The sequence below is a fragment of the Vicia villosa genome, linkage group LG2 (genome assembly GCF_029867415.1).
Source record: "Vicia villosa cultivar HV-30 ecotype Madison, WI linkage group LG2, Vvil1.0, whole genome shotgun sequence".
NCBI classification, from domain to species: Eukaryota; Viridiplantae; Streptophyta; class Magnoliopsida; order Fabales; family Fabaceae; genus Vicia; species Vicia villosa.
The window spans coordinates 59326091-59339690 of NC_081181.1; the positions used below are offsets into that span (position 1 = coordinate 59326091).

Sequence of the window (13600 nt, forward strand, 5' to 3'; positions counted from 1 at the left end):
CCGGCGTTCTGATGCCAATTGAAGGATAGAAAAACACTTAGAAAGGGGGGGATTGAATAAGTGTGACTTTAAATCTTGGACGATAAAAATAAATTGCACAATTATTTTTATCCTGGTTCGCTGTTAACGAAGCTACTCCAGTCCACCCCCGCAGAGATGATTTACCTCAACCTGAGGATTTAATCCACTAATCGCACGGATTACAATGGTTTTCCACTTAGTCCACGACTAAGTCTTCTAGAGTATTCTGATCACAACTTGATCACTCCAGGAACAACTGCTTAGACAACTTCTAAGACTTTTCTAGAGTCTACTGATCAACCTGATCACTCTAGTTACAAACTGCTCAGCCAACTGCTAAGACTTCCTAGAGTATACTGATCACACGATCACTCTAGTTCCTTACAACTTAATGTAATCTATTCAAGAGTTTACAAATGCTTCTTAAAAGCTATAATCACAAACTGTGATATTTCTCTTATCATTTAAGCTTAATCTCACTAAGATATTACAACAGCAATGTAGTGAGTTGATGAAGATTCTGAGCTTTGATTGAATAGCGTTTCAGCAAGTTTATTTTCGTTCAGAGTTGTTAAGAATTGGTAACCTTGCTTCTCATCAGAACTTCATATTTATAGGCGTTGAGAAGATGACCGTTGAGTGCATTTAATGCTTTGCGTGTTCCGTACAGCATTGCATTTAATGTTATACGCTTTTGTCAACTACCTCGAGCCTTGTTCACGCTGTGTCTACTGACGTTGCCTTTAGTAGCTTTAACGTTCCTTTTGTCAGTCAGCGTAGTCTGCCACCTGTACTTCCTTCTGATCTGATGTTTGTGAATACGACGTTTGAATATCATCAGAGTCAAAACAGCTTGGTGCATAGCATCTTCTGATCTTCTGATCTTGAAGTGCTTCTGTTGCGTGATACCATCTTCTGATCTTCAGTGCTTCTGATCTCATGTTCTTCTGATGCTTCCATAGACCCATGTTCTGATTCTGCTTCGACCATCTTCTGATGTCTTGCCAGACCATGTTCTGATGTTGCATGCTGAACCATTTGAGACACAACTTCTGAGCGCTGAATTATGCGTACTCTTTATATATTTCCTGAAAGGGAAATTGCATTGGATTAGAGTACCATATTATCTTAAGCAAAATTCATATTATTGTTATCATCAAAACTAAGATAATTGATAAGAACAAATCTTGTTCTAACAATCTCCCCCTTTTTGATGATGACAAAAACATATATAAATGATATGAATTTGCGATCAGAAAGAGTAGACGGCAAAAGACAAGTTACACAGCTATAGCATAAGCATATGAATATGTCTCCCCCTGAGATTAACAATCTCCCCCTGAGATAAATAATCTCCCCCTGAAATAAATACTCGAAGAACTTTAATAAAAGACTTCCCTGATTATTTCGGTAGAGACGATCATATAAGCTTCTGCCTTCAGAGAATTCATAGCTTCTGACTTCTGCTTCCATTGGACAGCTTCAGAAAGGTGCAGCACACAGGACTTCTATTGTATAGTTTGCACTTTTGAAAAAGTTGTCACCTACAAGATATTTAACAACATGCAATGGTCAATTCCTGTAGAGCATAATTACAGTTAACGAATTTAACAAACATTACTGGGCAGAAAAGTATGTGTTACCATAAACCGCAAATGTATGGGTACCAGCCTTCAATTCAGTTAACTCACAGGGCTGGAACCCATCAAGCTTTTTGAAAAATGAAGTATCTGGATCCTTGGCGGCAGCAATCTGTAGAAAAATAATTGAATCAAATTTATACTTTGAAATGACAGCCATCGACAAAAATAATGTATTTAACACAATGATGGATGTAACAGGAAAAACAAAAGATAATGAGAAGGCCAGACAAGACATGGAAAAATGGTGTAACAGAAGAGAGTTGGAGTTGAAGCCTCTACCGAATGGGAAGTTATTAAAACCCAAGGCTTGTTTCACTCTGACTTCCCAAGAAGCTAAAGTTGTTTGTCGATGGCTAAAAGATTTGAGAATGCCTGATGGGTATTCATCGAATTTATCAAGGTGTGCTGACCCTAACACTGGGAAGTTGCATGGAATGAAAAGTCACGATTGTCACATTTTTATGGAATAATTGCTACCAATTGCATTTGGCTCGCTACCCAAACATGTTCTTGATCCACTAACTGAAATTAGTCAGTTTTTTAGAGATATTTGTGCGTCAGCTTTAAAAGTGGAAGACATCATGAAGTTGGACCAAAACATTGCAATCATTCTTTGTAAGTTGGAACAAGTATTTCCGCCTGGTTTCTTTGACTCCATGGAACATTTACCTGTGCATCTTGCATATGAAGCTTTTCATGGTGGACCAGTTCAATATAGGTGGATGTATCCGTTTGAAAGGTTCATGGGTGATTCAAAGCGATCAGTGAAGAATAAAGCAAGAGTTGAAGGTTCTATATGTGCACATTACCTACATCGAGAAACATCACATTTTTGCAGTCATTATTTCAATCAGTTGATGTTAACTCCTAGAACCATACGGAATCCGGTAAATGTCAACCAGAGGAGTCAATTCACCTTATCAGTATTTGGTCTCCCAGGTCGACCTTCTGGAAAGAAGAGTGTGCATTGGTTGACCCAGAAAGAAATGCAATCCGCACATGTCCATGTCTTGATCAACTGCGTTGAAGTTAAACAATATCTTGAGTAAGTTTACCCAAATTTTTTTACCTTTCTTGACAATGTATGTTTACCAAACTTATTAAACTTATGGTGTATATTTTGTAGGGAATTTAACAATGCCTATTTTCATAGTACCGGTGTACAATCAACATCCGACGTCATTCATGCTCAATTTCCCTTATGGTTCAAGCAAAGATTGTCTAGCGTGTTTCCACCAACTCCAGAAATACTCCATTTGAGAAACTTGGCAGAAGGCCCTATCCAAAGCGCAAATGATTGGCACACATACTTCGTGAACGGATATAAGTTTCACAGTGAGGCATGGACCGAAGGGAACAAAACCATAAACAGTGGTGTATTTGTAAACGGAGTTAGAGATGGCGGTGAAGACGACTTTTATGGAGTTAATAAACATATCTACGAGTTGGTATACCATTACTTGGATTCAGAAAATAAAGTTGTCTTGTTTTATTATGAATGGTATGATCTAAGTAGAGGCACAAAAATAGACAAGTCATACGGTACTGTTGAGATTCAAATGAACCGGAAATACAAAGAGTATGACCCTTTCATAATGTCAAATATTGTTAGGCAAGTTTATTATGTACCTTATCCTTCATTTGTAACACGTAAAAGAGGATGGTGTGTTGTAATAAAAACAAAACCGCAAGGTCATATTGAAAATGGCGATCAAGTAGAAGATGTTGCCTATCAAGTTGATGATGTTGATCAAATTAATGAAGTGGTTGCAGCTGAAGACATTACAAGTTTGTCTGATACAACTATTGAGGCACATCAAGTTGATGCAGCTATATTGTTGTTTGAAAATAATGTGGATGAAGAGAATGATGAAGAGTTTGAATCCGATGACAATAATGAAGAGAATGACGAAGAGAGTGATAATGTGGATGAAGAGAATGACGAAGAGAATGACGAAGATGAAGAATAACTAAACATTGAATGTAATATCTATGAAATATCTATTTATGTGTTAATGAATATCTATTTATGTGTTAATGAATATCTATTTATGTGTTAATGAATATCTATTAAATTTGTTAATGAATATATATTGATCTTAATTAATTTATTATCTTTGTTGATGAATAATAAAATAGGTAAAATGACACCTAAGAGTAAAGATAGTGGTAAGAAGTCCCAACGTCTGAGGATAGTAGTATGTGACGCGCCTCACACGGCCGTGTGTACCCCCCCTCAGAGTCATGTTGATCCTATGTCTTTAGCTAGTACTCAGGCTTTTACCCCATTACTCTCCTCCCACACATTCCCGTCTGGGGTACCTGCATCTTTCCAGTACTCGGCGGTACCGCCATCCTTTCAGCATACTGGTGTGCCCTCGTCCTTCCAGCAGGCAGGAGGACCTAGCTTTCCATTCATACATACTGGTGTGCCCTCGCCCAACTTTCCATTCGCCATACTGGCATGCCTTCATCCTTCCAGCAGACTGGAGGATCTGGTTTTTCATATCCCATCCAGATGACTTCATCCTTCCAGCAGACGGGAGGATCCAGCAGTACACGTCTGACACATGCTGGACGATCTCCTAGTCCACGCCCCACACAGGCTGGACGATCTCCCCGTCCACGTCCGACATAGGCTGGACGATCTCCCAGTCCACGCCCCACATAGGCTGGAGGCTCATGCACCCCACATCCCACACATGTACCAGCACGTGAGGTTGATGAGGCAGTTGATGAGGCAGTTGATGAGATACATGGAGCTGATCTTCGTGGGAGGGATGATCCTGATGAGATTCATGTTGTTGACGGTAGATTTTGGATTCGGCCCGAAGGAAGCAAGTAAGTTTCCTATCTAAAAACTTTTATAGTATGTATACATTTTCATTTTTTGTATAAATTTATATCTAACATTTTCATTTTTTGTTTCAGTTTTGCGCCGAGTCGAACTGCCGCTAGGATTGTTAACTATATAATTCAGCAGATGTATAAATCAACTTTTTAGAGCTATGGGGATGTCAAAAATAAATATGAATGATTTAGAATGTTTAAGGTATTGTTAATTATTTAAGTTGTGTATTTAATTTATTTTTTTAGTTATGGTTATTTAAATGAAATTCTCATTATAATTACTTAACATTTTATTTTAATGTCATACAACATTATTGCAGGAGAAATGTGTGTGGGGTCCATTTTATTTTAAGTTACATCTTTATTCATAATATATTTTACTAATTATTTTTAATTATATTATTTAGGCTAAGGAGTTGGGGAGAAAACCATTGATGCCTGAGCTGCTTTCGAGGACCCGGACAAGGAAATCGGGAGGTTTTGTCGACGAGCGCACGAGGATGTATCTTGTAAGTGAAATTTATGTTGTTTATTTTTTTTAATTAATAAAAAAATTGTGACGTGAATTTCATGTGGCAATTGATAAATTGCCTCGTGAAAAATCACGTGGCAAATCATAAGTTGTGGCATGAAAATCACGTGGCAACTTTTTAATGTATTTTAACTTATAGTATGTACATATTTATTTAGTATAATTCAATATGCATGTAAATATTTAACTTAAATTTTTTTTATTGAATATGTGTGCAGGAAGAATATGATAGATTGCTTGCCATTTTTCTGGAAAATAATCCTCATTACATGCCAGTAGAGGGGGAGCCGCTTAATGCTGATGTTGATCCCTATATTTGGTGTGAGGTTATTAAAGAAAAAGGGCCTAATGGTTGCTTTTTTGGAGCTGGAAATTTGGCGTCCAGCTATAGAGTTGGTGATCGCAATCTGTTTCAAAGAGTTCAGGATGGAGAGGGTGGATCGCGTCAACCAAATCTGACACAGGAACAAACTGAATTAATAAGGCAATTGGCGAGAGGCGAAAATGAGGCCCAGATGGAGATGATGCGGAAGAAGCAATCTGATATGGAGGAGCAGCATGCGCGACAGATAGAGAGCATTCTGAAGAAGCAAGCTGAGATGGAGGAGCAGATGAGACGATTTATGCAAGGAGGTGGAAATTACAGTAATGTTCCTCCTCAAGAGCCGGAGGATGACGGAGTGGGTGATGATTTTAATCGGGATAATTATTTTCCGGATGATGATGCCTCTTAAAAACATTTTGTATTTTATTTGTTTTTAATTTATATTTATGTAACTTATTCTACATTTTAATTCATTAAAATATTAGTTTTAAATTTTTAGTTTTATTTAATTGAATTTATTATATAAAGTTTATTATATGAATTTATTTTATAAAATTTTATTATATAAATTTTATTATATAAATTATATTTTATAGATTTTATTATATAAATTTTATTTTATAGATTTTATTATATAAATTTTATTATATATAAATTTTATTATATATATTTTATTATATATATTTTATTATATATAAATTTTATTATATAAATTAATTAATTAATTATATAAAACACAATTCAATCCTGCGTGATTAAATTTTTTAAAAAAAATAGCATTTAATGTAGTGAAGTGAAAACCACGTCGCTACAAAGTCAACATCACACTTTCCCACACCTGCCACACCTGCTCTGCATGTAGGGAGATGTTTCCCATGTATCTTTATTGCGACGTTGGAGTCACGTCGCTACTTTCTGACGTGGTCTCCACGTTGCTACTTAGTTGCCACACGTGCTCCTGCGACGTGTGTGCCCACGTCGCTAGTTTTTTGTTGTGACGTGATATTGCATGTTGCGACGTGTTATCCATGTCGCTGCTGAGCATCTTTTTTGTAGTGATTCTGGCAAAAACAATGTTTGACTAGTGTACGTGCCTCCGTAGCACGAGCCAGATTAGTCGATCTACTATGTAGGTCGGTACCAGTGCGAAAGCAAAAAAAAAAGAGTAGTATATTTTAAATAAAATATCAAATTATTTTCAAATTATTAAATTATTTTAAAGAATTGGACTGAACTATATCAATTAAAAATACATTGTTATTTAATTATTTATGCTTAAATTGATTTCGTTAATAATTATAGTTTTGGATTTTCAGTTTATTTAATGCATTTTTATTATTAATTTTGATAATAGTTAGAATTTAGTTGTGATTAGGGTTTTGAGATTTCAGTAACAATAATTATTAGAATTTAAAATAATATATATAGATGGAAAATATATAGATAGATATAAATAGATAAATAAATAAGTATATTTAGAAAAATATATTAAATTTGGTTAATTTATTATTTTAGAAAAACCAAATTTTAAAACAACAATATAATTAATATTATTGCATTTCCATTGAATTGATTTTGTTAATAATTATTGCATTTTGTGTAATATTTAAAATTTTAATAGATTTTTCAATTTATATAGGACATTTTTATTAATTGATTTTGATAATAATTAGAATTTGATGTTGATTAGGACTTTGATATTTTAGCAACGTGACTTATTTTTTATGAGAAAAGGGGTTATGCACGAATTGTGTAAAAACCAATCACCACCATGTATTTAATTAAAGTATTTTTTTATTTAAAAGAAAACTCTATTGACATGACATATTGATGATTTTCTATTGGATGACAGTGTAAAACTATTTTAGCAGTGCACTACCTTTTAATTCATTTTTTATATAATATTAGTTTTTTTTATCATATCATAACTTATATAAAAATTTTATTTAGGTAATATTGTTTTACACTGTTGTACTAACTTTAAACTTATATCAAATTGATATAAAAAAGTATGCTTCAACATTAAAACGATTCTGATATCATAAAATATTGTAGTAGCTAGTTTTTTTTTTTAAAAAAAAATCCTTTTTTTATATATAAAAACATGAACTATGTTCTATATTAGCAGACCTAAAACCAAACCAATTTGAAAGCGTTTGCCTAATGATGCCGGAGAGGAAGATATCGCCGCCGAATGCAATTCAACTGCCCCACAGGTATATACCTAATGATGCCGTTCTCTCTATTCTGTCCAAACTTTCTCTCAAATCTTTCAAGCGATTTCAATCTATATGCAAATCATGGTCCCTTCTGTTTGATGATCCTTTTTGCATGAATCTGTATCGCAAATCATTCTTAGTGAAGGACTCGTGTTATTATGATGATAAATCTCCCATCTTGTATATGTTAGATGAACACTTTTCCCATTGTTTATATTCTTTTTCCGGTGTGTAGTTTGAGAATGTAGTCCTATTAGAATTGCCAAATCCATATCGTGGAAGTACATTTGAAATTTTGGGTTCAGCTAGTGTTAATGGTATTCTTTGTCTTTGTATCCATAATAATGAATTTAAGAAACTTCTTTCAAGCCCTCGACCCAACTATATACCGTTAGGATGTGAAGGTGGTTCTTATGTTCCTCGTTTTTATAATCATCATCTAGTTGGTTATGATTGTGCTAAAGCCAACTATAAGGTGGTTCAAATCGCATTTTATACATCAAGTTATCCACATGTTTCTTATTGGGAGATATACAACCTTAGTAGTAACTCTTGGAAGAAAATGGATGACCATATTCCTCCATTTTATACCGACTATAACCCAGTGTACATAGATGGAATGTCTCATTGGTGGAATGGAGTTAAAACAAATTCATTTTTAATATCATTTGACTTTAGTACTGAATCTTTCATTATGACTCCCATGCCTTCTTATGTACATGATTTGTTGGCTGATATTTACACTTGTAAAATTCAATTGATGATATTGAAGGGATCCATTGCTCTCACCTTACATCATAAAGAGACATCTACCTTTTACATGCATTTTAATATTGGGTGAAATTGACGTACAAAAATCATGGACTAAACTCTTTGTTGTTGGTCCATCACCCCTCCTTGAACACGCTATTGGAGCAGGAAATAAAGGGAAGATATTATTTATAGGAAAAGATAATGAATTAGTCTGGTTTGATTTAAGTATAGGGATGATTGACAAGATAGGTGCTAAATGACTCCCACATAGTTCTGAACTATTATTTCATAGAAAAAACACTCTTCCAATTAGGGGAATATATAATTAGTTTTTTTATTTCTTAGTATTTCCAAGTCAAATTTAGAAACAATTTGATCTTCTGAATTTCGATTTATCAATTTTATTTTGTTGGTTTACTCTCTATTTAAACTATTATGTTTTCTTTTCATTTGGAAGAATAATTTCTTTTGTCTTTACTATGGATTTTTAAAAAAAATGAATTAGCTCATAAAAACTCTGCTAGAGTTTCAAATAATGTCTTTAAAGTTTAATTATTTACATGTAAATGATTCAACTTTAATGAAAATATTATATTATACATAAATTTCAATTTTTTTACCAAAACAAACTTAATTCAATTCATGAAGTAATTAACAAAAGAAATAAACCAAACAAATCCAAATAAAAATCTCATATTTCTCGTGTTACGTATCAGAGTGATTCCTAAGACTCGATCAAGCAACACAAGCTCCAAGTTTTACTCAAGTATTAGGTTATCTGTAATTCTGAAGAAGCACAAACATAACAATAGAAAATGGGTGAGAACTTCATTTAAATAATTATCGGCGAATATCAATTGCTAAGGAGTAATATTCACAACACAAACACAACAATCACATGTACAAACAATTTTTATAACAACATCCCGCACATTCACTGTGCACAACTCATATTTCAACTATGTATGCAAAGTGATTCCACTATCATGAACCTATGCATGCGGTACCGGCACAACCAATATGGGTCATTTATATGAACCCGATTCCCATCGGAATCCGGATAAGTCTTAAGCATTCCTTCGAACTGCGACTTATCTCCACTCGACTCTACCCTGAGATTCCGAACGTGGCTAGGCATCCCTCATGGATTCCCACCTACGCTCATCTCCACATAACATGAAATGAATGCATGATATACAAATATGCATAAGTATCATAACATTGTACATAACACGATCCGCATTGATTATCCGTGTGTCACTTACTCATCGTAATTCTCCATTCGAATTACTTCTTCATACAAAATATATTTATACAATTTAAGTTATCACAATTTACCATATAATCCATCATCGATTCATCAACTAAACATCGCACATTCATCACATTCATACGAGACAATTTTGTACTTTACAACTCGTCGTAGTTCAACACTTACAGAAACACACATTTATGCGTCGAAGAGTTGGAATGCTATTATCAAAATAATTGTAAATTAAAGTACGTTAAATTAGCTTTTCAACGATTCGAGCGGCGCGTCATTTAGACATTCACAGCTCAAGTTATGAATTTTTTAAAACTATATATTTAAAAAAATATATTAAATTTGGTTAATTTATTTTTTTAGAAAAACCAAAATTTAAAACGAACAATATAATTAATATTATTGCATTTCCAGTGAATTGATTTTGTTAATAATTATTGCATTTTGTGTAATATTTAAAATTTTAATAGAGATTTCAATTTATATGGGAAATTTTTATTAATTGATTTCGATAATAATTAGAATTTAATGTTGATTAGGATTTTGATATTGAGCTTAATGGTTATGCACTGACAGTGTAAAAAAGTTTTACACTGTCATCCAATTAGAATATAACGTTTTGCCATGTCATATAAGTTTTTTTAAATTTTCAGTATGACTTGTCCTGATTCATGATCGTCATTGGTTGACAGTGTAAAACTATTTTACACTGTCAGTGCATATCTTTTTTTCCTTTGATATTTTAGTAACGTGACTTATTTTTTTGATATAATATGAGTTTTTTATCAAATCATAACTTATATAAAATATTTATTTAGGTAATATTGTTTTACACCGTAGTACTAACTTTAAACTTATATCAAATTGATATAAAAAAATATGCTTCAACATTAAAACGATAATGATATCATAAAAAATTGTAGTAGCTAGTTTATTTTTAAAAAAATAAAAGCCATGAACAACGTTCTATATTAGCAGACCTAAAACCAAACCAATTTGAAAGCGTTTGCTTCAGAAAGAAGTCATGCCGGAGAGGAAGATATCGCCGCCGAATGCAATTCAACTGCCCCACAGGTATATACCTAATGATGTCGTTCTCTCTATTCTGTCCAAACTTTCTCTCAAATCTTTCAAGCGATTTCAATCTGTATGCAAATCATGGTCCCTTCTGTTTGATGATCCTTTTTGCATGAATCTGTATCGCAAATCATTCTTAGAGAAGGACTCAACTTATTATGTTGATAAATCTCCCATCTTGTATATGTTAGGTAACCATTATTGTCATCGTTTATATTCTTTTTTCGGGGAGAGGTTTGAGAATGTAGTCCTGTTAAAGTTGCCAAAGCCATTTGAACAAAGTAAATTTGAAATTTTGGGTTCAACTGATGTTAATGGTATTTTTTGTCTTCGTATCCGTAATTATGGTGGTGATGAAGTTATATTGTGGAACCCAACTACCAACGAATTTAAGAAAGTTCCTTCAAGCCGTCAACCCAACTATAATGAGCATGGTTTTTATGATCATTGTCTAGTTGGTTATGACCACGCTAAAAATGACTTTAAGGTGGCTCATATCACGTTTCATCAATCATCTATCCCACATGTTTCTTCTTGGGAGATATACAACCTTAATAGTAACTCTTGGAAGAAAATGGATGGTCAAATCTCTCCATTTTATTTGCACTATAACACAGTGTATATGGATGGAATATCTCATTGGTGGAATGGAGTTAAATCAAATCCATTTTTAATGTCATTTGACTTTAGTACTGAATCTTTCATGATGACGCACATGCTTTCTTATGGACATTGCTTGTATAATTAAATTGATGATATTGAATGGATCCATTGCTCTCACCTTACATCATAAAGAGACATCTACATTTCATATTTTAATATTGGGTGAAGTTGGCGTACAAGAATCATGGACTAAACTCTTTGTTGTTGGTCCATCACCCCTCCTTAAACACGTTATTGGAGCAGGAAAGAAAGGCAAGATATTATTTATTGGAAAAGATAATGAATTACTCTGGTTTGATTTAAGTACAGATATGATTGACGAGATTGGTGCTAAATCACTCCCACATGGTTCTCAACTATTATTTTATAGAAAAAGCACTCTTCCAATTAGGGGAATATATAATTAGTTTTTTATTTCTTAGTATTTCCAAGTCAAATTTAGAAACAATTTGATCTTCTGAATTTTGATTTATCAATTTTATTTTGTTGGTTTACTCTCTATTTAAACTATTATGTTTTCTTTTCATTTGGAAGAATAATTTTTTTGTCTTTACTATCGAATTTTTAAAAAAATGAATTAGCTCATAAAAACTCTGCTAAAGTTTCAAATAATGTCTTTAAAGTTTAATTATTTACATGTAAATGATTCAACTTTAATGAAAATATTATATTATACATAAATGTCAATTTTTTTTACCAAAACAAACTTAATTCACTTCATGAGGTAATTAGCAAAAGAAATAAACCAAACAAATCCAAATAAAAATCTCATATTCCTCGTGTTACGTAACAGAGTGATTCCTAAGACTCGATCAAGCAACACAAGCTCCAAGCTTTACTCAAGTATCAGATTATCTATAATTCCGAAGAAGCACATACATAACAATAGAAAAGGGGTGAGAATTTCATTCAAATAATTATCGGCGAATATCAATGGCTAAGGAGTAGGATTCACAACACAAACACAACAATCACATGTACAAACAATTTTTATAACAACATCCTGCACTTTCACTGTGCACGACTCATCTTTCAACTATGTATGCCAAGTGATTCCACTATCACGAACCTATGCACGCGGTACCGGCACAACCAATACGGTTCATTTTTATGAACCCGATTCCCGACGGAATCCGGATAAGTCTTAAGCATTCCTTCGAACTGCGACTTATCTCCACTCGACTCTACCCTGAGATTCCGAATGTGACTAGGCATTCCTCATGGATTCCCACCTACGCTCATCTCCACATAACATGAAATGAATGCATGATATACAAATATGCAGAAGTATCATAACATTGTACATAACACGATCCTCATTGATTACCCGTGAGTCACTTACTCATCGTAATTCTCCCTTCAAATTACTTCGTCATACAAAATATATTTATACAATTTAAGTTATCACAATTTACTATATAATCCATTATCTATTCATCAACTAAACATTGCACATTCATCACATTCATACGAGACAATTTTGTACTCAATTCACAACTCGTCGTAGTTCAACAGTTACAGAAACACACATTTATGCGTCGAAGAGTTGGAATACTATTATCAAAATAATTGTAAATTAAAGTACATTAAATTAGCTTTTCAACGATTCGAGCGGCGTGTCATTTAGACATTCACAGCTCAAGTTATGAATTTTTTAAGTTTGAAAGTATTTATTCCAACTCAGCGGTAACCAGTTACCTCAAAACTGGTAACCGATTACTTCACTTCCAGTAGCCAAACCATGTTAAATTTCACAGTGGTAACCAGTTACCTCAAAATTGGTAATCGGTTACTAGCCTGACAATAGACAAAAAACATCATTTTTCAATGAGGTAACCGGTTACCCCAAAACTGGTAACTAGTTACAACTGTATTAGAGGCATTTTTCTGCATATTTTCACATACGAAACCAGTCCCAACACACCTCAAAATTCCAATTTTATCAGATTAAAACATGTTTTCGAGTTACGAGTTTATTCTCTTTTAACACACAACAAACCAACATGAATTCACACATAAATTTCATCATTTACGCAACATACACGACATCAATTCAAACACCCAAAAGGAAATTCATGAACTTGCAATACAACAACACATTCATGATGCTCAGACACCACAACTATGAATTTCATCATTAGATTACACAAACACACATATCAACCTGTGAATTCAAGAATAACGTAAAAAATCCTGAAAGGGGAAGGAACCTTCACTCCCCTCTCATGTTCAATAACCATTATATGAACTCAT

General features: G+C 33.4%; 2 protein-coding genes across 2 annotated transcripts; both read left to right on the plus strand.

Annotated features, from left to right (window-relative positions):
* Positions 1-7537: 7537 nt before the first annotated feature.
* On the plus strand, positions 7538-8431 carry LOC131649131 (F-box/LRR-repeat/kelch-repeat protein At2g27520-like). Its single transcript, XM_058918880.1, has 2 exons — positions 7538-7729; positions 7826-8431. The coding sequence occupies exons 1-2, from the start codon at positions 7538-7540 to the stop codon at positions 8429-8431; spliced, it is 798 nt and encodes a 265-aa protein (XP_058774863.1).
* A 2200-nt stretch (positions 8432-10631) lies between these two features.
* Positions 10632-11432, plus strand: LOC131649133 (putative F-box protein At3g21120). The gene has a single exon (XM_058918882.1). It carries the CDS (start codon positions 10632-10634, stop codon positions 11430-11432), a length of 801 nt encoding a protein of 266 aa, XP_058774865.1.
* Positions 11433-13600: the final 2168 nt, after the last annotated feature.

Excerpts from the sequence above, each read along its gene's own strand:
- LOC131649133 (XM_058918882.1), top strand. The coding sequence starts at position 10,632 with ATGCCGGAGAGGAAGATATCGCCGCCGAATGCAATTCAACTGCCCCAC.
- LOC131649131 (XM_058918880.1), top strand. The coding sequence starts at position 7,538 with ATGCCGGAGAGGAAGATATCGCCGCCGAATGCAATTCAACTGCCCCAC. Across the intron at positions 7,730-7,825 it reads TGTATCGCAAATCATTCTTA|TTTGAGAATGTAGTCCTATT; the intron begins GTGAAGGACTCG and ends TCCGGTGTGTAG.